This window comes from Bombus huntii, chromosome 1 (genome assembly GCF_024542735.1).
Source record: "Bombus huntii isolate Logan2020A chromosome 1, iyBomHunt1.1, whole genome shotgun sequence".
Classification (NCBI taxonomy): Eukaryota; Metazoa; Arthropoda; class Insecta; order Hymenoptera; family Apidae; genus Bombus; species Bombus huntii.
In genome coordinates this window covers 7,100,187-7,116,039 of record NC_066238.1, presented here as the reverse complement: position 1 = coordinate 7,116,039, position 15,853 = coordinate 7,100,187, and the positions used below count along the sequence as shown (strand labels likewise).

Genomic DNA, 15,853 nt, shown 5'->3' with positions numbered 1-15,853 from the left:
CAACGGAACAAACGAGCTTTAGCGGTTTAAGTTTCTAATAAACTAAAGAAAATGAGAATAAAACGGCGTCGAATGCGTCTGCAAGTTTTCTCGCGCCGTGTGTCTGTTTAGCAGAGCAACGTCGAACCTCGATCTCGAGGATTTTCACGTCTGCATTCGACATACCAGCAACGTGCAAGTGATTCTTCGAAAACAGAAAATGGAAGAAAATTCAACCCTTAAAGGCGATCACGAACGAGAGTTTACCGAGACGAATCTTCTTTAAACTACATAATTAAGTGTTTTATCGTTGTTGGATCTAGACGAGGAGCAGCAAAATTACCGTTTGCGCTGGTCAAATAACATGACGGTGGCGGTATCGTTACTGGACGATAACATCGAAACAAGATCCACGATAGCCTTGAAGGGTGAAAATTGAGAGAAAGAAGAAGATTTTAAAAACAGATACAACTCTGAATTTAATTCCACTCTTTTTGATAGATCGACGATTGTAAACGGAATTAATGAAATCACGTGTACGTTGCTCGTAACAGTGTTTGAGCAAAAAGTCAGAAATAGACTTGCCTAACGTTCGTCCGTTCGATTCTATAAGACTAGATTGGCTGTTGACATGTAAATATATTCGATTATTTTTCCACCTTCTTATATAAAGTCTATTATAATTGTAAGTATAAGGTTCCTAGACGTAGTAGCTATTTTCTCTTAACGCTTTTATTTATATCATTTTAATTAACGATGAGTTAAGCGAGTCTGTGTCTGACCAAGTTTCAACGATTAAGGGAACAGCTTCAAAAATCGTCCCGTACGTTCGTTTCCATGGGACAAACTAAACATTCCAGTTCTATTCAATATTATGGGAGACGGATAATAATAGTTCATGCCGGTGTGGCGATAACCGGGAGCGACCAATTCGAACAGGTCGTTGGCAAATTTGATCCACATCTTCAATGATATTCACAAGCTGTACCAGTCTCGTTTTCGTGCTCTAATACACAATACTCGACAGTCAATCGAATCTCTAATCAATTAGAGTTAACCTCGTAACGGTAGTCAATAATGAAACAAAAGAGAATGATCTATATGGTTATCAAAGTACATCTTCTTCATCAGCGCAACAAATTTTAACAAAGATAAAACTTCTTAGGAAAGGCGAAGTATATTAACGTCTGGATTCTTCGAATTAGAAAATTAAAAAACATATAGTATAGCGCAAGCGATTGATCACTGAGATTATTGTTTAACGAAGAGCTACGATACCTTTTTCTCGTTCAATAATTGCTAGACTAGAGATTTTTATGCATTTATGAGAAATTTGAAGAAACAAAAACGAACAGGATACGTGTAAAATATGGAATAGTGGAGTAGTTGTTATAATACTTACTACGTGAAATAAATTTCTGTTTAGATACCGTATCTTTAGTGTTGCGTTCAGAAAAATATGAATTTGCATAGACACCTGCAGTCTAGTAATCGCTAACAGTGGTGATAAATAATTTAAAAGATGCTATACAAGTATGAAAACACGTTGCTTATTGCTAACGCTATTATTATTATCTCTGTCACATAATACTATTTTTAGCAAACTTCTAATAATTCTCGCCATTGTTTGAATTAAAAAGATCTACAAACAATTAAATTCCTTCGTTTAGGATCAAACGACTCAGCGATCAATGCTTGACTCGAATAAAAAATTACAAAGATTCGTTGCCGTCTCGAAGACTATTTTCAGCGTCGAAAAAAGTTTTCGAAACACGATTTCCTCGATGCTTTTTTGTCGAATTCGTGGACAGGAAAGCATGATAAGTTAGTGGAGTTAATTATTCAATGGTAAAGGAGAAAAAAAAAAGGAGGAAAAAAGAAAAGAAACGATGTAGCAAACCGCAGAACTGATGAACACGCGAATACAAACTAACGTTAGATCGTCGCCGTAGTGTAAACTTGAACGAAAGCAAAAAAAATTTACAAAAAAAATATGGTACGATAAAAATGGTGTAATTATTAACTATATTAACGATAAACAAGCAGTCGACGCTATTTTTTAGATACGCAAACGAGTTAAGCCAGGACCCAGGACGATCATGCCTCGTACGTTTCTCGGTCCAGTGAAAATCAATTTTTCTTGTTCAACGTCGTAAAGAACACACAATTTTTATTGGCTGTGCGTTCGTACTTCGAGCCGAATTTAATCGAATTGGAGGAATCGTGCATGTGTACGACGATTATCTGGGTAAAATTACTGTGATATATTTTAAAAATAACTTTATTGATTTCATTGGGATTATTATTAAACTCGGATTGTAGAGCAGAAGTTAATAATATATTATATTACAGGATATTTAGAAAGAAAGTTGGAAATGAGATTTTTCAAAACATTAATCACTCCTTCTTACAGAAAGATTGATCCTTAAAGGCTACCTTAATGGTTACTTGGTAAAAGTTCACAAACGGCACATCTGTTTCGAATAAAAAGAATTAATAATAATGGACAAGTAGAATTAAATGTTTCATTGTTACTCGATATTAGAAGGTAGAAGATTATTGTTCAAAGTGGTTACAAATAACGTGTTGTACTGTTACAGAGCGATAATATCAAGAGAAAATTCATACGAAGTGAAATTTTCTAACTTGTAAATAGCCTTTAAGGGTTGAACATCTTTCGGGCCGCGAAATGACTTTAAATTATAGGATCGAAGTTTTAAAACGCCCTGTATATCGAAACTAATTTCCGCGTGACAACGAATGAAGAAGTTTCTAAGTTTCTAATCTGAGCGAGATCTGTCTCGTAAGTTGAAGGAAACTTTATAATTGCGTCGTTATATTATCAGCATAATTGATCTAAATCTTTCCATTGGCTAAGTTTTTCAGTACAACATAATTTACTAATTTTCTACTTTTTGCGTATGTCAGAGTTAATTACTCGGATTTGCGTCGTGCCGTCACGAAGCCACGCTTAACCGAATTTTTCTAGTAGATAAAGCTGATTAAACGGAGCCCTGATGAAACTAATTGCCTCATAGCCGTTATAATGTTAGCTAAAGGACAAACGAGCCGAAGAACGAGGAAAGAGTGGAAGCAGAACGAGACAAGAGAAGATTTTCCTTGTTTCTTCAGCGAGAGACCGATTGCTATTTCGATTCGTCGCATAATTAAGCGTTTAGAAGACTCTAAAGAGGACCAAAGTACTTAAACGTAACTACGCCGAAGCCGTGGCGCTCTTAAACGCAGCGATAAAACGTAATTAATGTCACCTTTCGCGATTGTTGTCAATAAGCAAACGAGTAATAATGAGAAGGAAAAGATGACGCGAGGAAGACAGAAAAGAAAGGAAAGGGAAGAAAGAGAGCAAAATAAGCGTGAAGGTGCTGACTGTTAAAATTACGTACGTTCGAAAACACGGTAAAAATGAACAACGAAACCAACGTGACAAAAGTTGTCCGCTGTAACTATAATTAATTAACTTATTAGACCGAATATGCACGATATATGCTATATGTATGTGTATATGTACGTATATGTTAGTCGAATTTTCGCTACACCGAAACTTTTCGCGAGAACGATCGCCTCTAATTAATCTCGATACGTGAACGCTTTCATAAAGAAAGAAAAAGAAAAATTGCAAATCGAGCTCGATGTTTTTAGAATTTGGATTGTATTGGTCCTCTACGATAGAGTCGCTCTTACAAATACAATTTATATTTCTTGGTATTTATGTGTTAATATGAATTTTCTTATATGTCGTGATAAATTAATTACAAAGTCATAATATAGCAATTATCATAGATTGATGTTAAGCTTCGTTTTCAAGATTTTCTATTTCTGAACGTAGTTCAGGAGAAAATTATTCGCAACGACGTAAGAGGACGTGAAAAATGAATTATCCATTGCACGTTAAACGGACAATTTTCAGGCACTAGATAAGAAACGGGTTATCCTTTATTAAATCCAATTATGAAATTAATTAGAGCGCGATCCAGGCTCGCCTCCGTACGCGATAATTTAGATTTCGCTCGAGTTTCATGCAGAGTCGATAAGTCTGAAATCTGCAAGTTATCTGCGCCATCGAATCATTTCGCATGTACCACAAGAAAACACACGTAGACACAAGGACAAGATACGAGCGAACAACGTTAGGGAAAAAGAAACGCATCGGTGAAAGCAGAACTTTATAGAGAAGCAGGCATGATCATCAGTAAACCTGGCTTTTGTGAAAAGGATTAAAAAAAAAGAGGAAAAATGAAAACGAGGAAAAAAAGGAAAAAAACGTAAGATAAACAGAAAACATAAGATTTAGATTAGTGTGATACAAAGCACGACAAAGCAATAATTTAGTGATTGTATGATATATTTGATTAGTGAGTTAGCGAGCTAAGTTTAATGGTGAACTTTCGAAACCTATAAATACCTACTCGATAAATCGTATAGTTTTGTAGAAATGCTGAGAAGATTCGCCACTTCAGAGATGAAAAACGAAGAAAAAAAATTAAGAAAACGCTGTCTTGGGATCAAAGATATAGCGACGAAGGTCGGGAAAGGGTTTTTAGTAAAATATGTAAAGCTGACGATCGATGATAAAATTTCTTAACGATCTTTTCTTCTTCTTGGATTTTGAATTCATCATTTTCCTTTTGTCCTCTTTATACAATATACATTAATAACTTTACACATATGTATGTGTATGTGAACATCGCGTTTGAAGTACGTAGAAAAATTGTTTTTGCAAACTCTATTATAATATTTACGTTATATTTTTTATATATGCATTTATAAAAATTAACAAAAACCTTTTATAAATAAATGTGCAGTTATTCGAAACATTTATTGCTACGTTGTAAGCATTAAAAAGCACCAAGGGATAATTTTTATGCGAAACGCGTAAAAACATTGCAAATTGTAAAAGTAACATATAAGTAACAAACATTGTAAAAGTAAAAACACTGCAGATGTTTACATACAAATTTATGTTTATACGTAACCCTTTCATTGCTGAAAACTTCAAGTTTACATATTGTCTGCGTTCCGTACTAAGAGCATCAAGCCAACTAGAAATGAATAATATTGCTTTCATGCTATTAACTATGATATTATATAACACACTGCGTATAACGAGTATCAGTTGAATTAATTCAGAGATATGTATTTGGAAATTAATGGAAAACAATTGTGGTCTTCCTTTTTTATACAATATGCACGCTCAATACTATATTTATGTAACTACACAATATGCGAAGAAAAAAGCAAAATACGTGCAGAAAAGCCAACGAAGAAATAAATTGTGTCGCTGTTCTTAAATTTCTAATTGTTTCTGATGGGAACAATAACACGGGACGCGTATAAAATTAAACACTAGCAAATTTTTCGATCAAACGATACTTTTCTTCGGGGCAAAACGTTCAATATTCCCAAGAGCGTTTCGGCTCATGAAAATAATTTTTAAAGAAAAATCCCAAGACTGATATAGTGGATATATCGAGATGCATGCACATGTATTGCTCCGATTTGTTTAAACCCACATTTAAATGAGCTCAAAGCTTATTTATCTTATAGAAGTCATTTTTGAATGTTCTAACTTCGTAAATAACATGAGAAGGAAGAGAGAGAGAGAGAAAGAGAGAGAGAGAGAATAAGTGAGTGAATGCATGAGGGAGAAAATAAACGAAGGTCTGGAATTTCTACATTCATGGACGCATCTTGCTCTCTTTTTACCGTAGATATTCTTTTATTTTTTCTGGAAATGCATGTTGTACAATTTGTTATATGCTATGCTCATCGTTAATAATATTTTATATTAATCGCTTACTAATTTAATTTCGTGAAACTCCTTACAAACGCGATAAAAATACAATACATTCACGACAACACGAGATACGCCAAGGATAAAAATATTTGTTCCTAGAACCATGACCTTTTTACTGACAAAAAAGAGACCTTCGTCGTATCAAAGCATTTTCAATCTTGTCATAAATAATTATATGTATATGAAGCTTCATATACAAAGAGCAAGTAGAACCGTTTACATTTCTTTTCGTTTGGTCTTTTCTTTTTTCCAATTGCTATTTTAATATAAACAAAAATTCAATTAATGTAAACGCATTATGTTTCATTGGAATATACTACAGGAATTCCACCAAAGTGAAACCCAACAATTAGCGATAAAACGAAAACAGTAACATACCAAATTATCAATGTACTTACAATATTTAAGGATAAAAAGTTTCATTGCACTACATTTGTAAACTTTATTAATTATACGTTGCAAAAAAAATGACGTGAACAAAAGTTGTTATTCATTTCCCTAACTCATCACTTCGCTCGTTTACTCTTTAAAAATAAGTCATACGATCCTTATCATCTTATCGCTTTGCGTCCTTCAATCAACACATTATAATTATAAGAAAAGTGTTTTAATAATTTATATTCATTGTCACGCTTTTTGTACACAACTTGGTTTTTGTTACAAAAGGGCATTGTTATACAGTGGATCAAACCGATATGGAAGTTTTTGCAAAACGGTATTTAATTTCATTGATATTTAAAAGCTTCGCAGAGTGCAAATTATAATATTATCATTTGTAACCAATGCAGTCGAGTGTATATTCGTCTATCGCTACTTATTACATGTATTTCAAACTATAATACAAAGTACTTAATAAGCTATAATCCATAATAGTATGGTTTATAATCGCTGTTGCGGTTGATTTTGAGAACTCATTCCTGAAACTGGTTGCGGTGGGGTATCTGTACTTTCACTCTTTTTCTCCTCCTTCGATTTATTCCATTCCTGTAAACCTTTAGGTAAACTGGTGTCCTCTTCGAACGATCCCGTACCCTCCACAAACTGTTCGTAAGTTGACTTTTCAGGGAAGGGCCTAGGACCTAGTAACTCTATCATATCGTCTCTACTTAAAATTTCTTGCTTTAACAAACGTTCGGCCACCTAAACAAACAATCGTAAGATCATTCATCTGCTACTATATTCATAAAAACAAACTTTTTCATAAACCAAGAATATTTTATACCTTAGATACGTTCTCCTTATGTTTTGTAAGTAAATCGCGTGTGTGAGTATGGGCTCGTTCAATTAATTCACGTACTTCAGTATCGATAAGCTGTGCAGTGTGTTCAGAATATGGTTTATCGAAAGTCATTTCGCCTTGCTGTGGCATTTGAAAACTCACATTGCCAACTTTTTCGTTCATACCATACTGAATGACTTGAGCATATGCATTTGCAGTTACCTGATAAAAATAAATTCAATATTAGTAAATTACTTACGCGCGTTATAAATTTGTAAAAAAAGAAAAGAAACACAGCACGACAATACTTTTTGTAGGTCATCTTGCGCTCCTGTTGTAATACGACCAAAAAAGATTTCTTCCGACACTCGCCCTCCAAGTGCCATACACATTCTGTCAAACAATTGTTCTTTTGTATAAAGATATTGTTCATGAGGTAAATATTGTGCATAACCTAAACCTTTTCCTCGAGGAATTATGGAGACCTGCCCCATAAAAGAACATAAGTGAAATTATAATCAAACTATTACTATTTTTGAAATCTAAGAATCACCTTCAGTAACGGATCCGCATATCTCAAAAACCAGCCTGCTACTGCATGGCCTGCTTCATGATAGGCAACCGTCTTTTTTTCTTCAGGTTGCAAGACATTTGTCTTTTTTTCCATGCCTGCAATAACTCTTTCAATGGCCTGTTCAAAATGTTTTAAGTAAATATTATCGCTCAAGTCTCTGGCTGCTATTAAAGCTGCTTCGTTACAAACATTAGCAATATCAGCTCCTAAAATCAATTCACTCATAGTATTCTCAATACATTTTTAACATTCTTCTTTTATCTTTGTTTTCAAGATTTTATTAGTAACTAATTTCACTTTTTATACCTGTAAAACCAGGCGTTAAGGAAGCCATTTTTCTGGCTAATTGGTCTTTATCCATTGTGATTTTTAAAGGTTTCAAGTGTACTTTAAAGATAGAAGCTCGACCTTTAATGTCTGGAGCAGGAACGAAAATTTGTCTATCAAACCTTCCAGGTCGCAACAAAGCTTTATCTAAAATATCTATTCTATTAGTTGCCGCTAATACAACTACATTAGTAGTTGTATTGAAACCTGAAGAAAAAAATATATTACTCGAACAAATATAAATTTTGAATAATGCAATACATGATCTTATCAATTATTATAGTATACCATCCATTTCAACTAGAAGTTGATTAAGTGTATTTTCTTGTTCCGAATGACCGCCAAAGTTTCGGCCTCCCCTTTTTCTTCCAACGGCATCGATCTCATCAATAAATAATATACACGGAGCATGTTTTCGTGCCAATGCGAACATATCTCGAACTCTTGATGGACCAACACCAACAAACATTTCCAAAAACTCAGAACCTGATACACTAATAAAAGGTACATTTGCTTCACCAGCTGTAGCTTTAGCTAATAACGTTTTACCAGTACCCGGTGGACCTATAAAATATTATACAAGTTCTAAATTATAATCCTAAACTAATCCAAAACTAATAAGAGCTATTCATTCCTAAACTATATGTACTTACCCGTCAGCATTGCACCCTTAGGTATCTTAGCACCAAGCTCTATATATTGTTGTGGATTTTTTAAAAAATTTACAAACTCCATAATTTCAATCTTAGCTTCTTCGCACCCAGCAACATCCCTAAATTTCAATAATACACATAGAAATATTTATAGCAATTATATAGCAAAAAGGTAATAAATGAAATATTACTCAAACACGATATCCTTAAAGGGAGTCGTACAATTGCACACAACTTTTTCCTACTCTATAAATTGACTACTTGTTAATTGTTTTAACTGCATATTCGTTTGTCTTCTATCTGCTTTTGTTATTTTGTTAATACCTCTTGTTTTTCACTGTGTTCATTTCATCCTAAAACATTCTAACGAATATGGCAGAAGAGCCCAGAGTAGAAGAAAATTGTCTACAATTCATAATAATCTTTTGAAATACAATAATGTAGAATTATACAACAATATTTCTATTAACTTACTTAAATCTTACACCAATATCTTTGGAATTAACCATTTTTGCAGTTGATTCCATTAATGCCCCAAAAAGGCCACCTTTCCTTCCCTTACCAAGTGATTCTGCTGATTTACGGAATACATAAAATATGGCTCCTGTAAATAACATTTAATATTATATCTAGCTATTATCTGAATATCTGTCATAAATGTATATCTACACAAAAATAAACATAGCTTACCATACATAAGCACCTGTGGTAAAATTTTTAAAATATGATATAATTCTAGCTCATCCTTGTATTGTACTAATAGATAATTTTGTGGCTCTATATTTAATTCAATTTGTGCATTCTCCAAATTTCTTTCAAAAGTTTCAACACTACCAATGTTGAACCATAAAGTATCCTACACAATAATAAAGTATCCATTCATTCACCTGTTAAACTTAAATTGAACTACCTCTAAACTTACTTGTCCATTCGCAAAATTCCCAGGTAATAATTTGACACGGACCCACTGTTTATTGATAACTTCCACTTTATCCACTATTCCCTTATCTAAATATCTAAATAGAATTAACATAAAACATTTACATGAAATTTGTATACTGGGTATGTCTACAAAAAATTATTCATTTACTTTACTATACATTATAATTCACTTACTTTGTTACAAATTCTTTCCATGTAATTTCTGTAGCCTGATTCGATAATTGTTGCAAATATATGTAAAACAATCCCATTAATGTAACACCAAGAAAAAGCAATTTTTCGTTCTTTCTATCTCCAAATGATTTCTTGCCTCCATTCCATTTAAACTCCCATGAAAATGTACGTTTATCACTACTCGCAGAATGCGTACTAGATTTTTGAGATTCTGCTCTAGATGACTGCGATTGAGAAGCTTCCTTGGATTGTCCTCCTTTAGCTTTCTCAGTAATCTTTTCAGTCGTTTTACCAGAATCTTTTTCTACAGATGAGAAATTTAAGATATTTTATAATCTACTTTTTATAGCTTAGAGCAAATTAATAAGTATAGGATAATAACTTGGTTTAAAAAATTTTTCAAATCCTTTTGGTGGCTCATTGCATAATAATCTCCATTGATTTCGTAAATGTTCCAATGTAGTCGTTTCGTTGCTATTTCTTATCAATGATAAATATCTTCTTAACTAAAACAAATTTTATGACATACAATATAACAAATATAGCAATGAAATGCAACATAAAAAACATTCTATACAAACATTATAAAAGTTCCAAATACTATTAGTTTAATCTTTATATACCCACATTTAAATAAATATATACATAATTACAAAAAGTATCGGACAACTACAAATTATATATACAGCAATTTAAATAAGAATTGATCTTTATTAAAGAAGTCATTCATGATAAAGAACAGAGGTTATGTCAGATCATATTTATACCTGAAATATATTGGCATTTTTGTAAACGGAGTTCAGAACAAATCTTTCTAATTTACTTGTCGAATATAATAGCTGATGGGCCATATTTGTGGTAAGTGTCTGTAATCACGTAATATGATGAAATTTCGTAGTTTCCACACGTTCCTTGTAGTAGATTACCGGCCACAAGACATTATCTCAACAAATATCCCCAGTCTTAATCCCTATTTCTCGTTTACAACGCAAAACGTATATAAGTTCTTAAGCCGAGCAATTATTGGTTATTCAATTTTGCACGAAGAGAATTGACTAATAAATGACTCAGTTCACTACTAGGATATTAATTTTATTTAGTGTTACTAGAAATATAGGGGACTAAAGTGAAAGATATTTTTGACATTCTAAGAAAAATTATTTTTATTGAAGCACATGCTTGATCATTGCGACATTCAGATGAATCAAACATATTATACCAATTCACATAAGGAAACGTATAAGTCTACATTTCTATTAATCTCTAGCTTCTGATTCAGATTTAACTGAATTAACGTTATTATACATTTTCCTAAAAGACAAAAATTATAACAAAGTTTATTTATAAATAAATATAAGGAAATAATGCACACAAAAATGCAGATGTTAATAATAATTCAATCGTCTCATGAAGATATTAGATAGGAATTTTTATATGTACTTGCATCATATATACGTATACGCGCGTTGTTTTCATATATGATATATATATATATATATATTACTAAAATCTAAATTAATACACGTATTATTATACAAAACGAATATTAATGAGTGTTACTCTATTGGTAATACTTCATATGCTAACTTTCAGTTTGTGAATAGTTTGAATTTTCTTCAATACTTATAGCACAAGGAACATATTCTTGTCCCGATTCCTGTAAAATATAAATTTTATATATATGAAGAGTTTTTATGAAATATTTTTAAAAAATTCGATTTAAAAAAAAAATGAATAAAAAACATACTGAGTTAACAATAATTTGTCGTCCCTCTTCTAAATTAAGTCCATCCATATCTTCTGCTGTTAATATTATCACAGAATCTTCAGGTATACTATTTTCATCTATATAAGTTATAGGAATTTCTGACGAAACCTGTAATTAAAATTTATTAACAATCACAAAATCTGCAACACAAAAATTTTGGCAATAAAAGATATAAGACAGATATTATTAATCCATAATACCTCGCAATATGTAAAATCAGATCCTTCTTGTACCTTTGTTTCTGTATTATGTTTAGAATCAGCTATTCTTTGTTTCCTTGAACTTAACGAGCGCTCTGACTTTTTACCATCTTGTTGGAGACGTCTCCATATCGTTGTTTTTGGAATATGGTAAGTCATTGATGCTGCTGCTTGCGACATTTTCCCTCCTTTACATGCAGCAACAGCTTCTTCCAAACGAGATTTTTTCAATTCTTCATTTTCCGTCTTACGTTTCTTCCAAAATGATAATGGCAATTTTCCTTCATCTACCAATCGCGCCTTATCTCTAAATAAAGTAGTTTTCGGAATCTAAAATCATAATTACCGTTATTACTCTTAGAGAGCCTAAATAAAATTGAGCAAGAAACAAAATGTTAAATAATTTACTTTGAATTCAAGTGCTACTTTCGTTAAATTCTCTCCTCTTTCTAAAGCCTTAACTGCAGCTTCCCGTTTATCTGATCCATAAGACCTTTTCATTTCCGAACGTAGTATTTGATATCCTTCTTTCTGAATCCTCCTCCATAATACAGTCTTTGGTATACTAAAAAGTTCTGATGCATGCTGTAGGCTTGATCCACCTGTAGTAAGAGTGATGATGACAAGTTGAATGATGCCACAGAATTAATATATTGAGTAAATATGGTATAGATACCAACCAATTACCGCATTTATAGCAGCTTTCATACACTCTGCCGGATATTCGTTTCTTGATGCGTTTAAATGTATACCTAATGCTTTAGCACGCATGTACAAAGTTGAACGTGGTATATTATGTTTAGTAGAAGCTTCTATTAATGTCTGCCCTGCTTTTAAATCATTAATTGCCGCTGCCAACATATCTTCGCTATAATCTCTTTTTGTTGTATCGCGCCTACGTTTCTTTTTTTTATTCAAAGTGGAATTTTCGACGACCTCATCTTTTTGTTGGTCTTCCAAATCTTCATAACTATGTTGCAACGCATTAATAACATTTTCTTCAGCCTCGCTAATTACAGTCATTGGTTCTTCATTATTATCATTAAAATCCTTATTGCTTACAACTGAGTCAGTTTCTTCAAGTCCATCAATCTATAAACAAAGAAACAGAATAATGATAAGAAAAGAAAAATATTTCCATTTAACTCTCTTTAACTTTCTCTTTAAGTATAACTAACTTCAATAAGGCCACAGATTTTTAGTGAACGTGCCGCATCTAATAAGGTACTAATATTTTCAACTGGTACTCTCACTTCCCCATGGTAAGTAAATTCTATAATAGATTTTATATCTTGAGCAGAAATATCGCTTAATATTATTGTTGGATGATCTTCATTTACTTGACTCAATATTTCCTATAAATAAAAGAAATGAATTATTATGCAAATCATGCAGAATACTACATACACACCTAATCTATCCTAAAACAAAATGAAATATATATTTTTTTAACATGGAAAGGTATGTCATTATAGTGTGTAATGAGCACTACATTTTGTAATATATTTCACAGAAAAGATTATTAAAACCTGTATAAAAACGAATTCGAAGTACAAACTTTAATCACTGAAAACTATTTGAAAGTAACCATAAAACAATGTTCAAATTCAAAGCTATGAATTCTTAAGAGTACAAAGATTGTTTACTCGAAATAAAGTGCTACAAGCGCAGAGAACTATGCGATGAGCATGAATACGTTCCCCGCCCGCAGCCAGGGTAACGTCTACCATACAGTCCTCCTCTAAAAGTTGTCTAACTACATCGGAGAGATGGTTTTGATAATCATTCCATTTAAACCAATAACTCTGATTGATCTCATGTTGGTTAGTAATTTCGGACATGCCGTTTCAGTTTCGTTTCCTTTTTCAGTTTCAATAATTCGTATCATATACAACCGGAATTTGGAACAGGACTGAACTCTTCAGAGTGCTTCACAACCAAGATACGGACCTCAGTGATTATTCATGGTACTTTGTAAAAACTCTAATAAATTTTACACCACCTTTATACGATCATTTATCCTGATTACTTATGTATCATTAAACTATTTTGCGTACGTGTTATATTTATATACAAACACTTATTTAAAAATCAAATATAATAATAAAAAATTATATTACAAACATATTAATTGCCAGTTAAACGTATATTATGATTGGTTCATACACATGTTATCTATACCGAATTTAACAATATAACATTTCAGTTTAAAACTTTAAAAAATATGTAAAAAATGTATAAAATATAAAATATAGAAAGATTTTTATTTAAACAATAATTAAGTTTATTTAATTTGCTCAAATTCTAATAACTAGAATATCTCCGCTTGATTCTAGTTGCCAACTTTCATAAAATTTGAGATGTAGTACAAATATATGTATGTACACAAAAGAATTGAGCCCTTATATGTATTAGTAAACTCACGTCTTTTTATATTGTAAGAGTTGTATGACTGCTTTAGGGTAACGGAGTGTTTGTGTTTGCTAACTTTTTGACCACTTTATTTAATCGCCTATTTAAAAACAAAATGGTTAGTGATTTTATACATATCAATCATTTTACATATTGTTTTTCATTGTGATTCGATGTACATTTTCCTTGATGTATTTAAACATGTGACAGCATAACCTCAATATTATTGCTACGTTAAAAACGTTACACATTATTAAGTATGAATGCATTTTTGAGAGTTTGGATATTCTTTCTTTTAAATTGTATTCGCGATTTTAAAGCTTGAAAGATTCTTTTTATAATACTTACTGCGATAATTTAAACTGATATCACATATTGCTTCGTGATATTTTGTGGTTATGTTATTCCATATATTGTAAAATTTAGTAATGGTAATATTTAGTCAGTTGTTTTTGTTAAAAACGAAACGTATTTAATATAAAACATATTAAAAAATGGTAAATTTATTATTTTTTGTAGAAACCTCTAATGTTGCACGGGCACGAACGTGCCATAACGCAAATTAAATACAATAGAGAAGGAGACTTATTATTCTCCTCTAGTAAGGATAAAAAGCCAAATGTTTGGTATTCTTTGAATGGAGAACGCCTTGGATCTTTCAATGGACACAATGGCTCAGTATGGTGTATTGACATTAATTGGGATACAACACGATTTTTATCTGGAAGTGGTGACAATTCACTAAGAGTTTGGGATTGTCAAACTGGTTTGTATTGCACATACATATAATATTTTTTCACTTATTTGCTTTATTTATTAAAATATAACTATGTTACATTATAGGAAAAGAAATAGGTTTGCTTCATACAAACAGTTCAGTGAGAACATGTAGCTTTAGTTATTCAGCAAATCTTGCTGTTTACTCTACAGATAAAGCTTTAGGACACCAATGTGAAATGTTTATCATTGATATCAAAAATGTTGATGCAGTATTATCACAAGCAGATGCAATTTCTAGAATTGCTGTGAATGGTCCCAAAATCACTGCTATCTTGTGGGGTGCATTAGATGAAACAATTATTACTGGCCATGAAGATGGTGAAATCACTCTTTGGGATGTTAGAGTATGTAATATATTTGTATTCTCATGAATTAAATGTTTAAAACTTTTTTATAATTTTATCTATTTTTTTGTAGACAAGAAAAAAGATGACAAGTGTCAGAAGTCACAAATCACAAATAAATGACATGCAATTCAACAAAGATGGCACTATGTTCGTGACTGCTTCAAAAGATAATACTGCTAAACTATTTGACAGTGAATCGTTAATGTTATTAAAAACATACAAAACAGAAAGACCTGTTAATTCTGCTACGATTTCTCCAATTTTTGATCATGTATGTGTCATATAGTGATTAAGACATTTGGGAAATAATATTTATCAAAATTTATAAATACTGTATTTTTATAGGTGGTTCTTGGAGGAGGTCAAGATGCAATGGATGTCACAACAACGTCCACTCGTCAAGGAAAATTCGATTCTCGATTTTTCCATTTAGTATTTGAAGAAGAATTTGCACGTTTAAAAGGACACTTTGGTCCAATTAATTCTCTAGCATTTCACCCTAATGGACGTAGTTTTTCAACAGGTGGAGAAGATGGTTATGTTCGTATTAATACATTTGATCAATCTTATTTTGACTTCCATTTTGAATACTAATTTTATGAAATAAAAATAAATATGTATCAATTAAATGAATGGTGTAAATTATTTTTTCTATTCTCTTTC

At 31.9% G+C, this 15,853-nt stretch overlaps 3 protein-coding genes and 1 long non-coding RNA gene across 5 annotated transcripts; 2 read left to right on the top strand and 2 right to left on the bottom strand.

Moving 5' to 3' along the window:
• Positions 1-2: 2 nt before the first annotated feature.
• Positions 3-5,590, top strand: LOC126863479 (uncharacterized). The gene is made up of 2 exons (XR_007688871.1): positions 3-4,262; positions 4,423-5,590. It is a non-coding gene; the product is annotated as an uncharacterized LOC126863479 (long non-coding RNA).
• A 632-nt stretch (positions 5,591-6,222) lies between these two features.
• On the bottom strand, positions 6,223-10,685 carry LOC126878367 (AFG3-like protein 2). Its single transcript, XM_050641140.1, has 13 exons — positions 10,451-10,685; positions 10,066-10,189; positions 9,684-9,987; positions 9,490-9,583; positions 9,258-9,423; positions 9,042-9,171; positions 8,568-8,686; positions 8,203-8,478; positions 7,894-8,121; positions 7,567-7,793; positions 7,322-7,498; positions 7,017-7,235; positions 6,223-6,934 (listed from the first exon to the last, which is right to left on the bottom strand). The coding sequence occupies exons 1-13, from the start codon at positions 10,532-10,534 to the stop codon at positions 6,674-6,676; spliced, it is 2,409 nt and encodes an 802-aa protein (XP_050497097.1). The 5' UTR covers positions 10,535-10,685; the 3' UTR covers positions 6,223-6,673.
• A 134-nt stretch (positions 10,686-10,819) lies between these two features.
• LOC126863372 (protein abrupt-like) lies at positions 10,820-13,680 on the bottom strand. The gene is made up of 7 exons (XM_050613469.1): positions 13,298-13,680; positions 12,830-13,006; positions 12,332-12,743; positions 12,060-12,253; positions 11,652-11,981; positions 11,431-11,559; positions 10,820-11,340 (listed from the first exon to the last, which is right to left on the bottom strand). The coding sequence occupies exons 1-7, from the start codon at positions 13,490-13,492 to the stop codon at positions 11,266-11,268; spliced, it is 1,512 nt and encodes a 503-aa protein (XP_050469426.1). The 5' UTR covers positions 13,493-13,680; the 3' UTR covers positions 10,820-11,265.
• A 340-nt stretch (positions 13,681-14,020) lies between these two features.
• On the top strand, positions 14,021-15,819 carry LOC126863394 (eukaryotic translation initiation factor 3 subunit I). Of its 2 annotated transcripts, none has more exons than XM_050613503.1 (5): positions 14,021-14,181; positions 14,583-14,829; positions 14,907-15,187; positions 15,261-15,461; positions 15,536-15,819. In XM_050613503.1, the coding sequence occupies exons 1-5, from the start codon at positions 14,179-14,181 to the stop codon at positions 15,782-15,784; spliced, it is 981 nt and encodes a 326-aa protein (XP_050469460.1). In that variant the 5' UTR covers positions 14,021-14,178; the 3' UTR covers positions 15,785-15,819. The 2 variants fall into 2 exon arrangements, with proteins under 2 accessions (XP_050469460.1, XP_050469470.1); XM_050613513.1 differs by lacking the exon at positions 14,021-14,181 and adding an exon at positions 14,231-14,494.
• The last annotated feature ends 34 nt before the right edge of the window (positions 15,820-15,853 follow it).

Coding starts and splice junctions, on each gene's coding strand:
- LOC126878367 (XM_050641140.1), bottom strand. CDS start 10,534: ATGGCCCATCAGCTATTATATTCGACAAGTAAATTAGAAAGATTTGTT. Junction 9,424..9,489: donor GGAATTTTGCGAATGGACAA/GTAAGTTTAGAG, acceptor ATTATTGTGTAG/GATACTTTATGGTTCAACAT. Junction 6,935..7,016: donor ATAAGGAGAACGTATCTAAG/GTATAAAATATT, acceptor TTGTTTGTTTAG/GTGGCCGAACGTTTGTTAAA.
- LOC126863372 (XM_050613469.1), bottom strand. CDS start 13,492: ATGTCCGAAATTACTAACCAACATGAGATCAATCAGAGTTATTGGTTT. Junction 13,007..13,297: donor CTTGTAGCACTTTATTTCGA/GTAAACAATCTT, acceptor TTTTATTTATAG/GAAATATTGAGTCAAGTAAA. Junction 11,560..11,651: donor CTGATTTTACATATTGCGAG/GTATTATGGATT, acceptor TTTTAATTACAG/GTTTCGTCAGAAATTCCTAT.
- LOC126863394 (XM_050613503.1), top strand. Junction 14,830..14,906: donor AGTTTGGGATTGTCAAACTG/GTTTGTATTGCA, acceptor GTTACATTATAG/GAAAAGAAATAGGTTTGCTT. Junction 15,462..15,535: donor TTTCTCCAATTTTTGATCAT/GTATGTGTCATA, acceptor GTATTTTTATAG/GTGGTTCTTGGAGGAGGTCA.